General features: G+C 34.5%; 2 protein-coding genes and 1 long non-coding RNA gene across 3 annotated transcripts; 1 reads left to right on the forward strand and 2 right to left on the reverse strand.

Annotated features, from left to right (window-relative positions):
* Positions 1–1076: 1076 nt before the first annotated feature.
* LOC146905622 (uncharacterized) lies at positions 1077–2084 on the forward strand. Its single transcript, XM_085728589.1, has one exon. It carries the CDS (start codon positions 1077–1079, stop codon positions 2082–2084), a length of 1008 nt encoding a protein of 335 aa, XP_085584715.1.
* A 3687-nt stretch (positions 2085–5771) lies between these two features.
* On the reverse strand, positions 5772–10825 carry LOC146905623 (uncharacterized). Its single transcript, XM_085728590.1, has 2 exons — positions 9388–10825; positions 5772–6796 (listed from the first exon to the last, which is right to left on the reverse strand). Exons 1-2 carry the CDS (start codon positions 10814–10816, stop codon positions 5772–5774), a joined length of 2454 nt encoding a protein of 817 aa, XP_085584716.1. The 5' UTR covers positions 10817–10825.
* A 3208-nt stretch (positions 10826–14033) lies between these two features.
* Positions 14034–16411, reverse strand: LOC146905624 (uncharacterized). The gene is made up of 2 exons (XR_015017541.1): positions 14781–16411; positions 14034–14679 (listed from the first exon to the last, which is right to left on the reverse strand). It is a non-coding gene; the product is annotated as an uncharacterized LOC146905624 (long non-coding RNA).
* Positions 16412–19436: the final 3025 nt, after the last annotated feature.

Below are 19436 nucleotides of genomic sequence, written 5' to 3' on the forward strand. Positions count from 1 at the left end.
AACACCAAGAAACCAACACTTCAGTTCCTTTGATGGTCGAACCAATCACTACTGTTCTTCCCAGAAAGGTTAAAAGGAAATCACCCACTAACTCCAGTCCAAAGAAGAAGAAACGTGATAAATCTGATGTGGGAATACCTGTGACAACCTTATGTATGGTTGACCAAGCAACTCCATGTGTTACTACTGCTGTCAAACCCAATGTTGAGACTTGTGTGAAGGATGCTAACAATATTGATGCTAAAGGATTCCTCAAAACTACTTCCTCTTCTGAGAATGATGAAGGTAACTCTAATGCCTCTCTGATTTTTGATATATCTGTATCTAGTGAAAAGTCAGTTTTGGAGAACTTGTGAGCTTTAAATAGAACTGTGTTAATAGACATGGATCCTTCTAATGATGGTAAGGTGACAAACTTTAATGTTCCTGCACAAGAACATGGAGACATGAATGTTGAGGGAAATGATGAAACATCCTTGAGTAAACTTGATAACCATGAGTCTACTGCTATCACTGTTGAAAATAAGAATTCTAGTTCTGAGACCACTTCAGCAGAGAAAGAGAATTCTGATAGGGTGGTTGTTATTGTCCACTCTAAAGGAAATGTAGAATCTGGGTGTAAGACTAATGGAGGCCTTAATAATAATGAGTCAAATCAGGAGACTAACTCAGACAAGAGAATTCCTTCTGAACTTCCTGTTAACAAAACTTCTCCTGAGAAAAAGGAACATATCAGGATTGAAGTTGGTCCAGAAAAAGATATATGTGCAAATAAGGTCAAAAAGGACCTGGTGAGCAATCATGACAAAGTATCTGGTGACATTTCAACTCCAGAGAGAGAAGTTGAATGTATAGGCAAAAGACTTAGGAGTAACAAAAGGAAGGTAGTCTACCATGAGGGTGAAACTCCAAAATCAAAGAACAAGACTGTTGGTATCGGTCCCAAGAAAAGTTGGAGCAAGGTAAAAGTGAAATCTACTGACAGAAGAACAAGGAGGAAGAATGTGGGTTCTTAAGATGAGTCTGACTACTATGTTGAAGAAGATGTGTCAAACATTAACGTATCTACTTCAAATATGGTTGCTGAGAGGAAAGTTGTGAAGACTGTTTCAAATGTACCTATTGATAAGGTATCATTTCACTTTCCTGAAAATGCACTAAGATGGAAGTACATATTTCACAGAAGGTTGGCTATGGAGAGAGAACTAGGCAAGGAAGCTGTGGAAATGGAACAAGTAATTAGTATGATCAAAGAAGCAGGGCTACTGAAAACTGTGTGCAATATTGGTAATTGCTATGAAAAACTAGTAAGAGAATTCTTGGTAAATATGCCTAGAGACTGTGATAATTTTCTGAGTCAGGATTATCAGAAGGTGTATGTTAAGGGTGAATGTGTCAACTTCTCTCCTGATATCATCAACAGATTTCTGGGGATAGAAGAGATTAATGATGCTGAGCTGAAAGTAACTAATAACCAGATGTGTAGAGAAATCACTGCTGATCGTATAAGAATTTGGCCTAAAAAGGGAAAAATTTCCTCTGGAAAGCTGTCAGTTAAATATGTTATTCTCAATCAAATAGCTGCATCCAACTGGGTTCCAACAAATCATACCTCTGATATTGCTATAAGTTTGGGAAAATTTATCTTCTGTGTAGGCACTAAGACTAAAATGAACTTTGGACAGTACATCTTTGAACAAACTGTCAAGCATGCTAAAACTGATGCTGTAAGGTGTCCCATTGCTTTTCCTACTTTGCTGTGTGGCGTTATGTTAAAACAACATCCAGGACTTATAACTGTTGCTGATGTTCCAGAAAAGAGGGAACAACCTCTTACCTTGTACCCTAAATGTGTCGGTACTGATCATGTTTCAGACCTTGTTGGAACATCTGGAAGTACACCTACTATGACAAAGCAAGAGATTATAGCGGCACTTAAAGACACTTGTGTCTTGATGGATAAAAGAAAAGCTCAGTTTGAACTGATGATTCACTCCTTGGATGGAGAAGGAGTAGATAAAGCAGAAAATGATAATGAGGACAACAAGGGGGGTTCTGATAGCAGTTCTGGAACTGCTGAATGATGTTTTTATTTTGTGTGGTATGCCCTGAACTTTTGTGCACCTATGTGTGCCTATTTTTTGGTATTCTACTAGTACTCTGCAATTCTGAAATCATTCTTCTGGTCTATCCCTCTAGTGATATTTATCTCTGTTTGGCATATTTTGTGACTAAAAAGGGGAAGAAAAATTGATATTGATGTTTCTTTTCTTATACTTCCTTTCTGTATATGTGCTGCTTTGCATGTATCTATATATGCCTGTTTTCGATTATGACTTCTGCTGTTGCTGCTCTATGTTGTTGCATTTCTGTTGCAATTATTTCAGGTTATGTGTAGATGTTGGCTCTTATGTTGCAACATCTTGATGATTTGTTAGGTCTTCATGTTAGTCTGAGAATCTGTTCTCAGCTATTTTGTCTGTACATGTTCCTTGCTGACATTCTATGATATGTTGGAACATGTCTATGAAGACTAGTGTAGATGTTAGCACTTGTGCTAAAACATCTCTCTGCTTCTGAGAATTCTGGCTTTCTCAGATGTTGTACATGTTCCCTGCAAATGCTCTATCCTAGGTTGGAACATGTCTTTGAGACTCTGTGGAAATGTTGGCACTCAAGCTGCAACATCTTGGTGTAATCCTGAGAGTCTATTTTAGGATTCTTAGTGTACAGGTTTCCTACCTCTGGCTTATATTATGGAATCTGTCTGAATGACTTCTTAAAGTCAAAGTTGATGTGTGTGACCCTTGATAGGTCTCCTAGCATGTATCTGCTGATGGTTGCTAGTTTGTGAATATTCCTTGAATATCTGTGTCCAGATCCTGAATCTTTTATGTCTATGCATTAGGAGTTTATCTGTTCAGATTTTCAGTATGCATGTATTCAGGGGGAGTATTGGAATATTCCTGTAAGTAGTCACTCATGAGATCTTATATTCAGGGGGAGTGCTACTTCTATGTGTGCTTGTGCTAAGTCCAAGCTGGTTGAAGGATGTTGAGTCAAAGGTTTAAACATCTGCATCTATCACTTGTAAGTTTGGGAACTTGTGTTTCCTGACTTCTGTTGCTGTTGGTGATAGGTATCTGAAGACATCCTAGTCTGTCACATGTAAGTATAGGAATTTAGGTTTTTGTGCTTCTATGGTTGGTGGGTGACAGTACTCTGTAGGTATGGGAAATTTATTTTTTCCCTTGCCTCTGTGTGTGGCAGGTACTCCTGTCTGATGTGCTAAAGGATGTTGGAACATCCTATGTCTGTAGCATTGGAACTTGTTTTTCCTCTGCTCTTGAGAGATCTTGCTTCTCTCCACTTCTGTGTTGGAGGTTATCTTCCTTGACTGTAGCTTTGGAATTTATTTTTCCTCTGCTTTTGAGAGAAATTGGTTCTCTCTTCATCCTCTGTACAAGAACTTAGGTTCCCTAGGTGTAGCTCAGGAATTTATTTTTCCTTAGCTCTTGAGATTATGCTACTGATCTGATCCGCTGCTGCATGTCTCTGATCTAGTGTAATACCTCTGCCAGCTTAAGCTGTGATTGAAGATCTGAGAGGTATTCTATGTATGCACACTTTGTTTTTCTTCAAAGAGTGATACTATCTGCTACTTCTTCTTCTTGAATATGTGTTCGTGATGACTTGAGGAAGTGTATCTATGGTGTCTCTTTGGATTTTGTGTTCTAGCTGTTTCTTCATAGGTGTGTGCTCATGCTTTTGGAGGAATGGTATTTTTTATGTATCCCTCAGTTTCATAAGAATTGGGCTTAATTTGTTTTAGCCAAAAATTTGCCAAAGGGGGAGATTGTTGGGTATTTGTATTGGCTGCATTATTGCTAAAACAAATATCCTTGTTCTGTAAGTTGGAACCAATGTTCCAGCATGTGGTTAGGCAGCTCTGTGAGATGTTGGATACAATGTTCCAACATCCTGGCATGGTTCAATGTGCCTGGGTTCTGCCTTATTTGTACGCGCGTAGTTTATCCATTAAGGAAACCATATTTCCTTTACTTACTGACCAAGTAACGCGCATATCTTATTAGAATCAGCTATGGAATATTACTAAAATAGATAATTTATTTTAGGAAAATATTTGTTACGATTTGGAATGTTTCCTAATAGGTTCCGACATATTTGGACTTTCCAGAATTGTTTCTGATTCTGTTTTGCAGGTTTGCTGAACCGATCTGCAAGTTTACTGAAGCCCAATGATTATTTAGCCCAAGCTGCTTCAGTATAAAAGGAAGACTTGAAGACCTAATTATTCAATCAAGCCGTCACGCTAAAAAGTTTAGATTTTTAGGGTTTGAGTCTTCATGTATTCTACTCTTGTATCGATTGTGATGCAGGTTTAGGATCTTTACTGTGTTCTTGCTAGTGTCGTGTTTAGATACTTTTTTAGGACTAGTTTTGTGAGTATTGATACTCTTGTGCATCAAACCGAAGTTGTGAAACAAGGTTTGGTTGTTTGTGTTGGAAGGTAACTTCTATCTTTTGTGTTTGAGGTCTGATAGGTCACTGGGGCAGTGACTGACCATTAGGATAGTGAGATGGGATCTCAGATCTAGGAGTTCCTAGGTTGAAGTCTAGACGGGTAGGTCCTAGGTCATATAGTGTAAACGAGGAGTTTGCTGAGAGCTATTGAATAAGGACTACACTAGTGGATTTCCTTCCTGGCTTGGTAGCCCCCAGATGTAAGCGTGTTGTGCTGAACTGGGTCAACAAACTTCCTGTGTTCTTTATTTTTCTGCACTTTATTTTCTTGTTTTATTTTCTGTTTATCGCATGATGTTGAAACATTAATCGGAACATCGCAAACGTTTAAACATCTGACAGAACCTAATAAAACAAGTACACTAGAATTTCACTACAACTTCCGTGTTTACACCTAAACCCAGTTCAAAACTTAAACTTGTCAAACGGAGACAATAAAAACGTGTTTTGCACATTGACAGCAATATCGCAGTTCAGCTGCGATTTCGCCTTGGGGAAATCTTTTCGACTCCGTTTTCGATCCAATACTCTCCATACTTGACCCTAATCATTACCCATAATTACCCTATCATTAGAACACTAATTATTCATCAACATACTGTATGCAAATTCAAAGGGTTCTCAAATATATTAACAACCTATTACAATTCTTAAACCCTAATTCTTAAACTCACCAACATCTCATCCAATTCCATGGTTCTAACCTCAAAACTACATCCAATAATCATCCTATGGATTATCTAAGGTCTGTACACAGTTTCTACATCAATCTAACAACTTTTTATCGGTTAATCCTCAATTCTTCACTTAAAACCCTAATTCCTTAATCCTCACAAACTCTTCCTACAACTCGTTAAATCTAATCATTATATTCATACACATAATAGTATTGAATGCTAGTCTCACCCTTACCTTAACAATCGATGCAGCCTCTTCTCTTCTCTCCTTGTTCTCCTCTTTTCCAAAAAGCAGTTTTACGTAAAAACTCTTTCTAACCTAAGCTTCCTTATTTATAATACTAAATACTCTTCCTAAATCTGTTTAGGCCCAATAACTCTTTCTTCTTTCTATTCTAACCCCCCAAATCTACTTACTCTAATAATTCTCATATTATAGTAAATAATAGAATAAAGCCACTTAATAAAATACCAACACCTCACATATTTAAAATAAATCACATAAATAGACTCTAACTTAATAAAAATAATTAAATATCAAAGTGGGCGTTACACTCGTCGTGGTTTCATGAAGTCAAAATCATCAATTATCATATCTGATGTGAATTTTGCAGCAACCTCGTCTTCAATATAAACAACCATGTAATCTTTGAGAAAATCATCTTCCATCTTGTTGCGCAACCTTGTTTTTATAAGTTTCATAGCTGAAAATGCACGTTTTGTTGTTGCTGTTGACACAGGAAGAGTCAAAACAAGTCGGAGCACTCTATCAATCAATGGAAACGAAATTGGTTTCCCTGTTTCAACTAATTTTTGACATAATTCACCAATAGTTGACAAATTCTGGAAGTTAACATCTTTTAGCACCTCAAACTCATAGCGTTGCACCTCATACTCAAACTGAGTCATTTCTTGAATAGAAAAATCTGAATCGTAAAATTTCTCAACAAGACTACAAATGTCACCAGCATTAAATGACTTGAATGCATCATTGGGATTTAAAGATCTGCTCAACATGAGAAGCTGAGTTGATTGCTCATTGAATCTACAATTCAACTCATTTAGTTCAAAATCTATGATGGCATTAAATATGTCTACATGATAATGATGTTCAACTGTCATAGAGTCCTGTTGACGACGAGATCGAATTAAATCAGAAAAAGAAGAACTCATATCAGGAATTTGAATGAGACGGATGTCGCAAAACACTTTGACTTTTTCTAGAAGAGAATCCCAGCCAGAGTCCCTGAAATTTTGAATTAGTGCTTTTTTGCTAGAGACTAAACACATAGCATTCAAAATGTCTTGGGATTTTTGTTGCAAAGCTTGACAAAGTCTATCAGTGATTCCCATTATTTCTTTCATCACATGTAGAATAAAAGCAAAATCAAATGACATCATTACATTAAAAGCATATTTAGCATCACCTCTTTGAGCAACATTCGATCCTTTAACCGCATAATCTTCAAGAACAGAAATAGTGGCATTATACATACGTAAATGGCTGCATATTGAATTGAAATGGGAACTCCATCTAGTATCTCTGGATCTTTGTAATGTTCCAACTTGATTAGTGTAACACCCCGTTTTCCCAACATAAAAATTTCAAAAATAAATCAGAGTTTCTCAACGTAAACGGAATGTTACATTTCTTTTCTTAAAATCGTAAACGGAATAAATAAATATTTATCCTTCAAAAATCCAACAACGTAATATTTAAAACTTCGCAGCAGAAATATTTCAACATCTTAAATAATCTTTGGCACAAGGGCCTCAACATAAAATCTCATAAAATCTTGGTTCAACAATAATTCTTGAAAAGCTTCTGAAATTAATACGTAAGGAACAGAAAAGCAATAACAAAATTCTCATCCCGTTACGTATCAGAGCACCTAGGACACACTTGTGAGGAGTCCACTCACGACCGAGACTAATCTTGGTTACCTGCAAGTTACCCATACGAAGAGCAACATTTTCAAGCAGAAGGGGTGAGATTTCACATTCATTAATAATAAGCATATAATTCTTCAACAGAATTTAACAACATAAACATCATCATCATATCATATTAATAATCATATAAAATCATAGCATCATCATAAACAACTTCATAATTAGTCATCAATAATAACAACTTCTTAATCAACTTAATCAACTTGACGACTTTGACTCGACTATGCAACTTCAACTTCTTAAAACCATCTTGATAATGCAAATGCATGTGGTACCAATTCAGGGCATCAAGCCCCCAACATATTTGAGCGTAAAAAGGCTCCAGGGCATCAAACCCCCAACTTAATTGAGCAAAAGCTCCAGGGCATCAAGCCCCCAACGTGATTGAGCAAAGGCTCCAAGGCATCAAGCCCCCAACATAATTAAGCAAAAGCTCCAGGGCATCAAGCCCTCAACTTGAATGATGTATGCATGGACTCAACAACAAATCAACAACTTCAACGACATCAACAACAACTTACAACTTAATGACATTGACGACAACAGTGACAACGACAACAACAACATCTTATCATGATAATATCATAATTCATCAATTATAGACAACATCTTATATCATCATATTAAATAACATATACCTTCATATAATACTTCATAAATCATGAACAACATCATAAAACATCATATTCATCAATCATAAACAACATCATATAACATCGTATTTAAACAACAACAGTAATTCACTATGTATCTTTGTAAAAACATAATAAATTATCCACAATATATTTTCATGTCAAACCAAAGCTACTAGAAAGATATCACAAATATCAACAACTTTCATGTTTATACCAAAGACTAATTTAGAACAGAAACATGTGAAACAAACGCAAAAACATGAAACAGAGAATGTTGTCACCGTACAATTTCGCTAAGACCTCCTTGGAGTATTTTCATCATAACTAAAAAACTAAAAATCATATTCACATCAAACCAAAGCCACTGGAAAGCTAACAAAATTATCTAAAACTTTAATGTTTACACCAAAAGGCCAATTCTGTACCGATCAATACCAGTTTTCATTTTAAATTCGAAAAAGTTGTGCAGAAGTCCATAAAAATTCACTGTGACCTACGTGCAGTAATTTGATCATAACTCAAGTTCTATAAATCATTTTGACATCAGACCAACGGCATTAAAAAGCTAACATCCATACCTACAACTTTTGTGTTTACACTTAAGACCAATTCTGCACGGATCAATACCAGTTTTCATTTTAAAATTCGGGGCAGAGATGAAAAAAAATCAGAAAAAGCAACTTATATTATTCAAACTTCACATTCATTCAAAATCATCACAATCAACAACAACATAATATAATTCATCAATTGAGCATAATTCATCAAGTATTCAAATACATATACCAAGAGCATGCAATTTCATCATCAACAATTCATTTATCAACAAATTAACATACCCAAACATATCACTACAACTAGAGCACGAATTTCATCAATTAAATTGCAATTCAAAACCCTAACTTCTTTAATCATCAAAATAAAACAACAACAAACATGTTAAACCCTATTTCAGAACCATATAATTATGATTAAAGAAGGTTAGTCCCACCCTTACCTTAGATTAATTGACAGCAAGGTTCTACAAACTTCTCCTTCTCTGACTCTTCTCATCTCTTCGTTTCTCCTCTTTCTTTAGGTTTCTCCTCTTTCTCCCAAAAACAGTTTGCACATAATCCTTATTTTCTAACTCTAACTCTCCTCTATATATATAAATCCTTAACCTACTTATTTTCCCTTATTTCCAATTCTGCCCCAAAGCCTCATTATTCTAAATAATTATATTTTTCCACTAAATATATTTCTCCACTAAATATATTCTTCCACTAAATATATTCTCCCACTAAATAACACATAATAGCATATTTCATCAAAATATATATGTATATAATATTTTAACACCAAATAACAAATATATCTCTACATCAAATAACAAATATATTTCTACACAAAATAACAAATATATTTCTACACCAGTTAACATATATATTTCTACACAAAATAACAAATATATTATACTAATAAATACCAACATATAACATAACAAAATATCACTCAAAAAATATATCAACTAAATTATAAAAAGACATCTAATCTCAATAAAATAAATAAGTAATAAAATAGGGCGTTACAATTAGCCCCTCTTCCGGTTTCAATATCACCATTTTCAACCAAATGGATAATTTCATTTTGAAACGCAGCTTGCAACTCATCATTGTGTTTACAAGAAGAACACACAACATTGACAATCATACTCAGAGTTTGAAAAAAAGTATGAACTTCAGCTACTTCTTTAGCTGATGCAACAAGAACAAGTTGTAATTGATGAGCCAAACAATGTACATAATATGCATAAGGACATTCTTGGAGAATCAAAGCTTGTAAACCATTCACACCTCCGCGCATATTACTAGCACCATCATATCCTTGGCCTCGAACATTTTGAATGTCAAGATTATGACGAGACAATATTGAACAAATCCCTTCCTTAAGTGTGGATGATGTGGTATCTCCCACATGAGTGATATCCAAGAAACGCTCTTTGACACAACCATTCTTATCAACAAATCTTATAACAACGGCCATTTGTTCTCTTTTCAATTCATCACGAGCTTCATCAACAAGTAAACAAAACCTTGCATTGCCAATCTCTTCTCTAATTTCATTTTGTACCTTCCTAGCAAATACATGCAAAATTTCTTTTTGGATAGTTGGTGAAGTGTATTTTGCATTCTGAGGAGCATTTTCCAACACAACATCATATACTTCCTTATTGTAATCAGCCAAAATCTTTATCATTTGAAGGAAGTTACCTCGATTTCTAGAATCCAATGACTCGTCATGACCTCTAAAAGGACAAGCTTGAAATGTTAACCATCTAACAACATCAACCGATGTTTTAAGTCGCAACCGGTTACTCAATATTAGGTGTTTAGCTTGCTTGTGTAGAATTTTTTCAATGTGACGAGAGTGGTTCTTGAAATCTTCATAGCATCTAAGAGCAACATTGTGTGCGGAATTAGGACTTTTCCCAATATGAGATAAAAATGCACAATCTTTTCCACTGTTTACTTTTTTCCAATTTCTAAATCCCTTTGAAGTAAAAGGACTTAACTTTTTAGAAAACAAATAACAAGGAAAGCAAAAGGCAGCATCTTCTTCAGGTGAGTACTCTAACCAAGGAAAAGCTTTATACCAATGAGCTTGAAATCGTCGAGGATGAGCTTCTTGACCAGAAAGTGGATATACGTCCATCAAAAATTGATATGGTCCAAACATCATATACGCCCTACGAATTTCATCTTGTTGATTCACACAATAATCCCATATTTGTGGACGTTTTCCAGGATCATGGATCAAAGCATCAATACTGATTTTTTCTTGTTCAATCTTTGGAACTTTGAAAAGAGGCGGTTGGGGAAGTTGCTCACTTGATGACTCTTTTGGTTGTTCAACATTATCAATATCAACACTTTCATCATTAGCCAGTGAATTTGTTGCTGATTTTGGACATAATGGTTCTACTTCTTCATCATCTCTCTTTTGCCTCTTATAAAATGAGAGCATTGTTTTTACTTTAACCATATTTCAACCTAAAAAACATAAACAAATTATTCAATGAAATTTAAAGAAAGTAACATAATGCACATCGAATTTCCAATTAAAAAATAGTGCATAAAAACCGATATTTTAATGCAAAAAGAAAAATCATTTTAAAAAAATCAATAAATTGATAAATGATAATGGTTAAAAAGACTACAAAAGTCAAAAATTATAATGGTGTGCTATGCTACAACTAAATAAAGGACAAAACAACATGTACTAACAAACTACTATAGAATACTCTATCAACAATCCAACAAAATAAAAGCATTAAACTATTATTATTGTGAAAAAGGGAAGTTAAAAACTTACCAGAAGAAGACGGAATGTGAAGAGGAAGAAGACGAAACAGTGGTTCAGCGGCCAAGCCAAAGCATCGATTGAAAAATTGGGAGAAGAGAGAAAAACTAGGTTTAACTAATTGGGAGAAGAGACAAAATAAAGAGCTTTTTTTTGTAGAAGTTAAAAGGTTTTTTTTCAATAAAAGACAAAGGCCCAATAGAAATATAATATTGATAGGGGACCACATTAAACAACATATAAAATCATCATATGTTACTAGTATCATTTTTTTTATCAGCATCAACTATGGGGGGACCACTGTTCTACATTATACAATATTGACCACATCCTACATGAATATTACTAGTATGAAAAAAAAATTGCAAAACGTGGGGGGACCATGGCCACCCTTGGCCCCCATGGTCCCTCCGCCACTGCTAATGACATTAAACATCATTACCCAGGGACTACTTTACTTACTAAGCAAGCAATAATCTAATTATAAAAAAACAGTAGCAGAAAATAATTAATAAAACAGAAAAATATCAAACTCCAACACTCCGCCTTGATATTTTTCTTGGGAAAACTCCAAGCATTGATCTCATCTTTTTAACCTTCATCTGATAAAACTTCATTGGCCAAATTTTTGATCTGTTGCAGCGGAAATACACTCAGCTTCAGTTGATGATTGGTGATCCCTTCTTGCTTCTTTGTATTTGATACCGACAAAAAATGGCCATATAAAAAAAAAACAATCAAATGTAGTCTTGATATCACTTATACTTCCTACACAATCATTATCTTCATAACCTGGAAAGTCTTCACTTTTATTTTAAAAAAATACACAAGTCATAAATAGAGGGATTACCAATATTACAACCAACAAACTTCTTTATTATATTTTTCTCCTCTGGCATGGTAACTTTACACCCCTCAAAATCAGCATCTTTAGTATACCTTCAGTATCAAACATAGCAATATTGCATCTAACATAAATATCATCCAATGTTCCCTTTTATCAAGCCGAAAATTTTGCTTTGACTTTACTTGGAAAAATACGCAAAGATGTTTACTTCGACTCTACTCGAAAGCTTTTACCTCCTATTTCAACAATCATAAATTTAGATCCATAAAGATAAAAAATAGTGCATTTTATGTAACACCCATACTAAACGTACCTAGGAAGTTTAGCATGTGCGTTATATTCAGTATTGGATTCATTAAAATTTACAACAATAAAAGTTTGAATGAATATTATATACAACAAATCACGTTCGTACTACAAATAACAATACATCTCGATCATACATAATAAAAACATCCTTGAATCCAAGACATCCTGCAGTGATACGAACGAGCACTTGCTGAAATATCCATCCGGCTACAAGCTTGCAAAACCATCTTGCTTATCTGAAACAAATAAGGATTGGAATGAGACATAATGTCTCAGTGAGTTCTACCTAGTCCTAGGCTATGGGTAACCTCGGGGGAAACCTACGGTCACTACGTGTCTACAATACAACCTGGCGGTTGATTATACGTGTGTGGTCATGCTTTCCTAGACGGTCGTGCATACTAGATCCGTCATAGGTTCATTTTACTTGTCATAGGTCTTTACTAACATCATACGTGTCATGGCGGTTTAAGGGAACCTAAGACCGATATGCCAAGATTCGCTAATGCATCGAGGCCTAAACAAAACATATTCATGACATGGTCCTAAACCGGACAATTAGGGAAACCTAAGATCGTCATCGGTATATCATTAATATCTTGCTCTATTGCTCGACTTGTTCATGGCTAACATATCATAATCATAATCATAATCATACATAGTCATATTCATTCATTATATTAGCGTTGAACAAACATCATTATCTTGGTTCATTTTACGGAGTGTCCCGGGTGGAGTAACCCCGAGTACAAAACCTTACATAACCGATGAAAACCCAGCTAAGGCACATCGGACTCCCTCAGTGACGTGCGGGCCCCCTTGAGGAGTTTATCCCGTTTCTCCTAGTGGAAACCCCTTGAAATCCAACCTAGTGTGGATGACAAGAGACAGAACACCTACGTCTTGCATACTCAGTGACATGTGGGCCTCCCTTGCGGAGCTTATCCCGTTCCCATGATGAGAACCCCTTGAAATCCAACCTAGTGTGGATCACAAGAGACATGACACCTACATCATTCATTATAATCATAATCTTAATCATTCATGAAAGGTTTCTAACCTATACATGCTTTCTCATTTACCTCTGATCTGGGGTCGATCCGATTAGCGGTAAATTACATACTTGATCATTCATGTTCATGTGCAAAGAGAAAACACTTCGCGCCTTAACATACATAGGGATTCATGCTATCATTCTAGTTTTCGACAAACTATGTCGAGGCTCTACATTCATTCCCTTTCTTAATTCATTGATACCCGAGTAACTCGGCTTAAACTCTCTTATACCATTTTTGATGTATATGTTAATTTTGCCATGATTTCCATTTCAAGAATCATTTGATGTTATGTGCATGGATTAGATGTTGTTTTGGGGTTATCAAGTTGTAAATCGATGAAAGAAAGGCTTCGGATTGCACCACCGGCCCTAAAATGGGCCAACAAGCCAAAAGGAAGTTGGCCAAGTCAGAGAATTTCGCTATTAGCTAACTTTTTCTGGGCAGGTTCTGGAAATTTAGCTATTAGCGAAAATTGAGCTAATAGCGACTTTCATCTGGGTAATTTCGCTATTAGCAAAATTATTTCGCTATTAGCTAAATTATTTCGCTAATAGCGAGTTTCTTCGGGTCTGTAGTGCAAATTTTGCAATTTTGACCCAAAACTCTTCCAATTCGATCCTGCAATGCACCATACACATCCAGCATCATATATAGACTTTAATAAACATATTTCATGACAATTTTAACATATGAACAACAAGAATTGCTTTGGGGTGCCAAATTCACATCTTACTAACTAAGCATAATTTCATAGTTTTCTCACAAGAATTACACAACCCAAAGGAGGAAAAACTATCTATAGAACTCACCTTAACATAATCTTGCAATATCTCCAAGATTCACACCACTTCACACCTCAAACCCAAGCTTCTCAATCCTGTCTTTGGTGTTATAGAGTTGGAAATCAAGCTTTAATCTCTTCTTCCATTTGATTCTTAGCCATGAAGCTACCATGATGCTTGCTTGATTGCTTGAAGAGGGAAGGATGGGGCGATTCTAGGGAGAAGGGGGAGAGAATTCTTTCTCTCAAAAGCTAGAGAGAGAAAGAGAAATGGAAATGAAGGAAAAATGGCCCTTGTGGCCTTAAATACTCCTGCGGCTTAATCGCGTCTGGCCTGGCACTGATACATATCCTCATACATAACTGATATCGTTTGATAAATATTCTCCGTCACTGACGGCTCAACCCGTATTTGACGGACATTACATAAAAAAATCTTCCGTAGTACTAAGAATTCTTCATCACTTAACCTCTGATACATCCGATGGGTAAAATTCTTATTGCTGAAGAGCGGGATGTTACACTTTATATCCTTAAATTGCAAAGAATAGTTTTTGTCCATCATTTGTCCAACACTCAAAAGACTTTGATGTATATAAGACAAAAATAAAATATCAGAAATATATTTTATACCTGAAAGAGTTTCAATAGCCACAACTCCTTTGCATTTGACCTTAAAATTTTGTTTATTGCCTATAACAACTTTGTAGTAAAAAGATTTATCAAGTTCTTTAAAAAAAAAACTAACATTGTTAGTTATATGATTGGTGCATCCACTATCTATTAGTCATGTTTCATTGCTACTACAAACTAAATAGCAAGAAGCCTTAAATAATTGCTGCACATTTTCTTGGTGGTGCTCAACAACTCAAGCTAGTTGTTCCTGTTGGTTTGTTTTGTTTTTGCAAACCTTCTCCACATGACCAAGTTGATTACAAGCTCTACATTTAACTTCTGGCCTGTACCAACAAGACTAATCTAAATGAGTATCATTTTTGCAGTGTAGACAAGGTGGAAAGTTCTTTTTCCAAAAAAATTTAAAGCTTTGGTTTTTGCCTTTGTAGCTGTCCAAAAAAGCACCTTCAACATTTTCTTCCATCCTTAAAGATGTTATTTTCTCAGAAGCTTAGAAAGCATTATCAAACTCTACAACCGTGATTTAAAAAAATTCTTATTTTTTCAAGAGATGAAATTTTTGCTTCAAACATTTCTAGAAGACACGCCAAAAAATTCTACAACTCTTTGATCACTGAGATCTTCTCCCAACAATCTGATTTGTGTAACAAATTATGAAATTACTCTATCAGGTTTAGTTTCTTTCATTATTAGTGCTTTAAACTCTATTCTCAAGTTCAACACTTTAATTTTCTGTTTTTTCACTTCCTTGGTACTCCTACTCCTCCTTCAGCTTGTTCTAAACTTATTTTGCAATTTCAAGATTCAAAATCTTGATAAAAATATCATCATGTAGAGATTCATGTATTATGGTAAGGTTTCTACCTTCTTTTGCCACTTCATCACTCTAATTTATGAGTTGAACTAATGTTAGGTTGTTTGGGAGAGGTGGTAGGTTGCTACCCTTTTCAATTATGTCTCATAAACTTTGAGCTCTTAAATAAGCCTTCATTTTTACAGCCCAAAAATAATAGTTTTGTCCTGAAAACACATGAGATGGAGGTAAAAAAAACCACTATTAGAAGCCATTTTTAGTGTTTAAAACTTTTTTGTGAAGGTTTTTTTGCTGGTTTTCTCTCACCCTCAAAGTTTCACACTGGTTTTCTAACCTCACATACCCGTAAAGATCAATGAGGCTCTTGATACTAGGTAGAAAAAATGACCTTATGGTGAAAATAGTGAAGAAGAAATACTAGAAATATAGAAAAGACAATAATGTTTTAGAAAACAAAGTAAAAAAGTTAAGATACTTTGATACATTAAACTGAAGCATACATTACAAATATATAGAGTCAAACCATAACCTTCCTTGTAAAACTGAAAATAAAACTCGCAATAAATCTACTTCAAACACTAGTTATCATTATCTAAGGACATTAGACATCATTACCTAGAAACTACTTTACTTACTAAACAAGCAATTATCACAAAAACAACAACAGAAAATAATTAATACAACAAAAAAATATCAATGTCAACAATCAAAGTTATAATGTAATACCTCTTATTATTTTGAAATTTCTTTTAAAACTGTCTTCTGACTTCTCCGTTTTTCAAAGTTATGAAAATAATAAATACAGCAAAATTCACATCTTCTTACTTTAAAAGCTTGTAAGGTTTAGCTATAACTAAACCCTAATCACACTCCTTAATTCCCTCCTTAATCAACTAATCCTAGCTTCCACACTAAGCTTTTACACGTGTAACAACACCAACAATATTCTTAGGAAAAAAAACAACTAACCCTAGCTTCCTTTGGAAGCTGTTATGCGTTTATTTAATGCCAGACCCACACTTGCCTTGGTAACTGTTTGTATTCTCATTTTGAAATTTTAATTCCCTCTCCCTATAATTAAATCGTATCTTCTATCAATGAGTCTTCTCTCAACCTTGGTTCTCTATATATACTCACTCATGGTACTGTTTCATTCACTTTTAACCCTAAATCAAAAAAACATTACATCTGCTCATCATTTCAATGGCCTTTCCTGAGTTCCAAAGCTTGCTTGCATTGCATTGCTTGAAGGGTATAGTATCCTTACTGTTTAATCTTGGTTAACACCTTTTGTTGTTGTATTCTATTTTCGTTGTATGCATTAATTAACTTTTATGCTGTATATTTTCATGAACAGCTCCTTTGGATCCAAACCCAGCAACTGACCTGGACAAACTCGTGAATGATTTGCGCCTGCAGTACAGGACCATATGCGTTGAGTTCCATGCCCATGAAGTGAGTCCATCATGTAGTTCGGTTTGGTTGTTAAATAGCACGTATTCATTTGTACATGACTGTTTGATTTATTTTTGACAGGGTGCTGTTATGCTTCCAAAGTTGTTTTCTTACGATTTCGGTGACCAGATTGGAAGCTATGTTACTTTTGTTGATCCTAATAACAACCAGTTCGAGGTTCTAACCGAGAAGATTAATGGTTGCATTTTTCTTACTACAGGGTTCAGTGCCATCCGTGATTTCTATGACCTAACTTGGGGGGGATGGGTCATGATGGTGTTTACGGGATTAGGGCAATTTGGGATTAACCTTATCAGTAGGATTGGCCGTATCGTTGATCCTCCCCATTTCTCACCGCCAATGTTGTTTGAAATAGAGAAAAAAATGGATCCACATTTTGTATTCCAGGGTGTACCAGTCTCCACTGAAATCTTATCATTTCGTCATGATGAGAAGAATTTCCAGCTTTATTATGAGAAAGAACTGACTAAGAAAGATGTTGAATCTGGTTTTTTGGTATAGTTTTATCTTTATATTTTTTCATCTTGCAGAGGTTTATTATAATGCCAAAGCCACTATCTAATATGCATGTTTGTGTTTTTTTTTTTTTCCAGAAGCTATTCTATCAAGGTTTCTGTTAATTGACTTTGGGTAAGAAGTCTACTTCTGTGTTGCTTATTGATGACTGCGGTAACAAGTGGAACTGCATCACCATATATGGTACATGTCCATATAACCATCTCAAGATCGGAGGAGGATGGAAACGTATGGTGGATGCACGCAGGATTAAAGTTGGTACCAACATCAAGATTGGGGCTCCATATGCAGGAAATAACGACAAGATCTACTTGATTGTGAAACGCCCACAAGTTATGAATTGAGTCATGGAGATTTGTAGGATGGGGATTTTGTCTTTTGTTATGATGTGCTACTGTCTTTGTTTTTAGGTATTCTAATGGGTTGTCCCAATTTTTGTATGGTTTATGGGACAGTTTTTATGTTGCAAGGCAGTAGCTATTAGAGAATTGGCTATCTTTTATATTTAGTGCGTTTCAATTCCAACAATTATGTAATGTGGCATTTTAAAATCTATCTATTATATTTGGTCTATTGCTGAATCCATATTATTATGCAGTTCTCTAATTCAAGGTTACATCATTTATTTCTTATTGTGGCCTTCAACAATATTTGGATATGAAGTAGTATTTTTCAAATTTAATAAATATTCAGCGAAAATTATGAATTGGAAGTATAAGAGATATGGCAAAGACATTTTAAAGTAGTATTGTTCAATTTAAATATGTATGCATCGAAAATATGGCAAGGACGTATATTCACAAGTGGATAACCATCTTTTTAATGTCATTTATTTAATTTAATAAAAAAATGGCCACATTGGAACGTCAAAATAACCTACCAAGATATTTTGCTCAAAAAAAAAAAAAAAACTACCAAGATATTGTACCGTTCAAATTTTGCTACATTATGAAGAATCTACTTCAAGAATTAAGTAATTGCATCAACTTCAAATTATAATGATAATAATATTTTGGTGATACATTTATATTATTTTAATGAGTTTGGATTAATTTTTTTATGCTTTATGAATAGTCAAAGCTCTTAATATTTTTTTTTATGCTTTTTATGCTTCTTAATTTTTGTATGGTTTATGGGACAGTTTTTATGTTGTAAGGCAGTAGCTATTAGAGAATTGGCTGTCTTTTATATTTAGTGCGTTTCAATTCCAACAATTATGTAATGTGGCATTTTAAAATCTATCTATTATGTTTGGTCTATTGCTGAATCCATATTAATATGCAGTTCTTTTTTTTGAGGGATTATTATTATGCAGTTCTCTAATTCAAGGTTACATCATTTATTTCTTATTGTGCCCTTCAACAATATTTGGATATGAAGTAGTATTTTTCAAATTTAATAAATATTCGGGGAAAATTATGAATTGGAAGTATAAGAGATATGGCAAAGACATTTTAAAGTAGTATTGTTCAATTTATATATGTATGCATCGAAAATATGGCAAGGACGTATATTCATTTATTTGGGTATTCTTCCATTTTCATTGTCATTATTAAAGACATTTTTTTTTCATGTCCTTTTTAATGCTCCTTTTTAATGAAAGGATGTATGCTCCTTTTTAATGTCATTTATTTATTTAATAAAAAAATGGCCACATTGGAACGTCAAAATAACCTACCAAGATATTTTGATCAACAAAAAAAAAAAAAAAACTACCAAGATATTGTACCGTTCAAATTTTGCTACATTATGAAGAACCTACTTCAAGAATTAAGTAATTGCATCAACTTCAAATTATAATGATAATAATATTTTGGTGATACATTTATATTATTTTAATGAGATTG

The sequence above is a fragment of the Medicago sativa genome, chromosome 7 (assembly GCF_051527215.1).
Source record: "Medicago sativa cultivar Bolivia chromosome 7, Bolivia_mono, whole genome shotgun sequence".
Taxonomy (NCBI): Eukaryota; Viridiplantae; Streptophyta; class Magnoliopsida; order Fabales; family Fabaceae; genus Medicago; species Medicago sativa.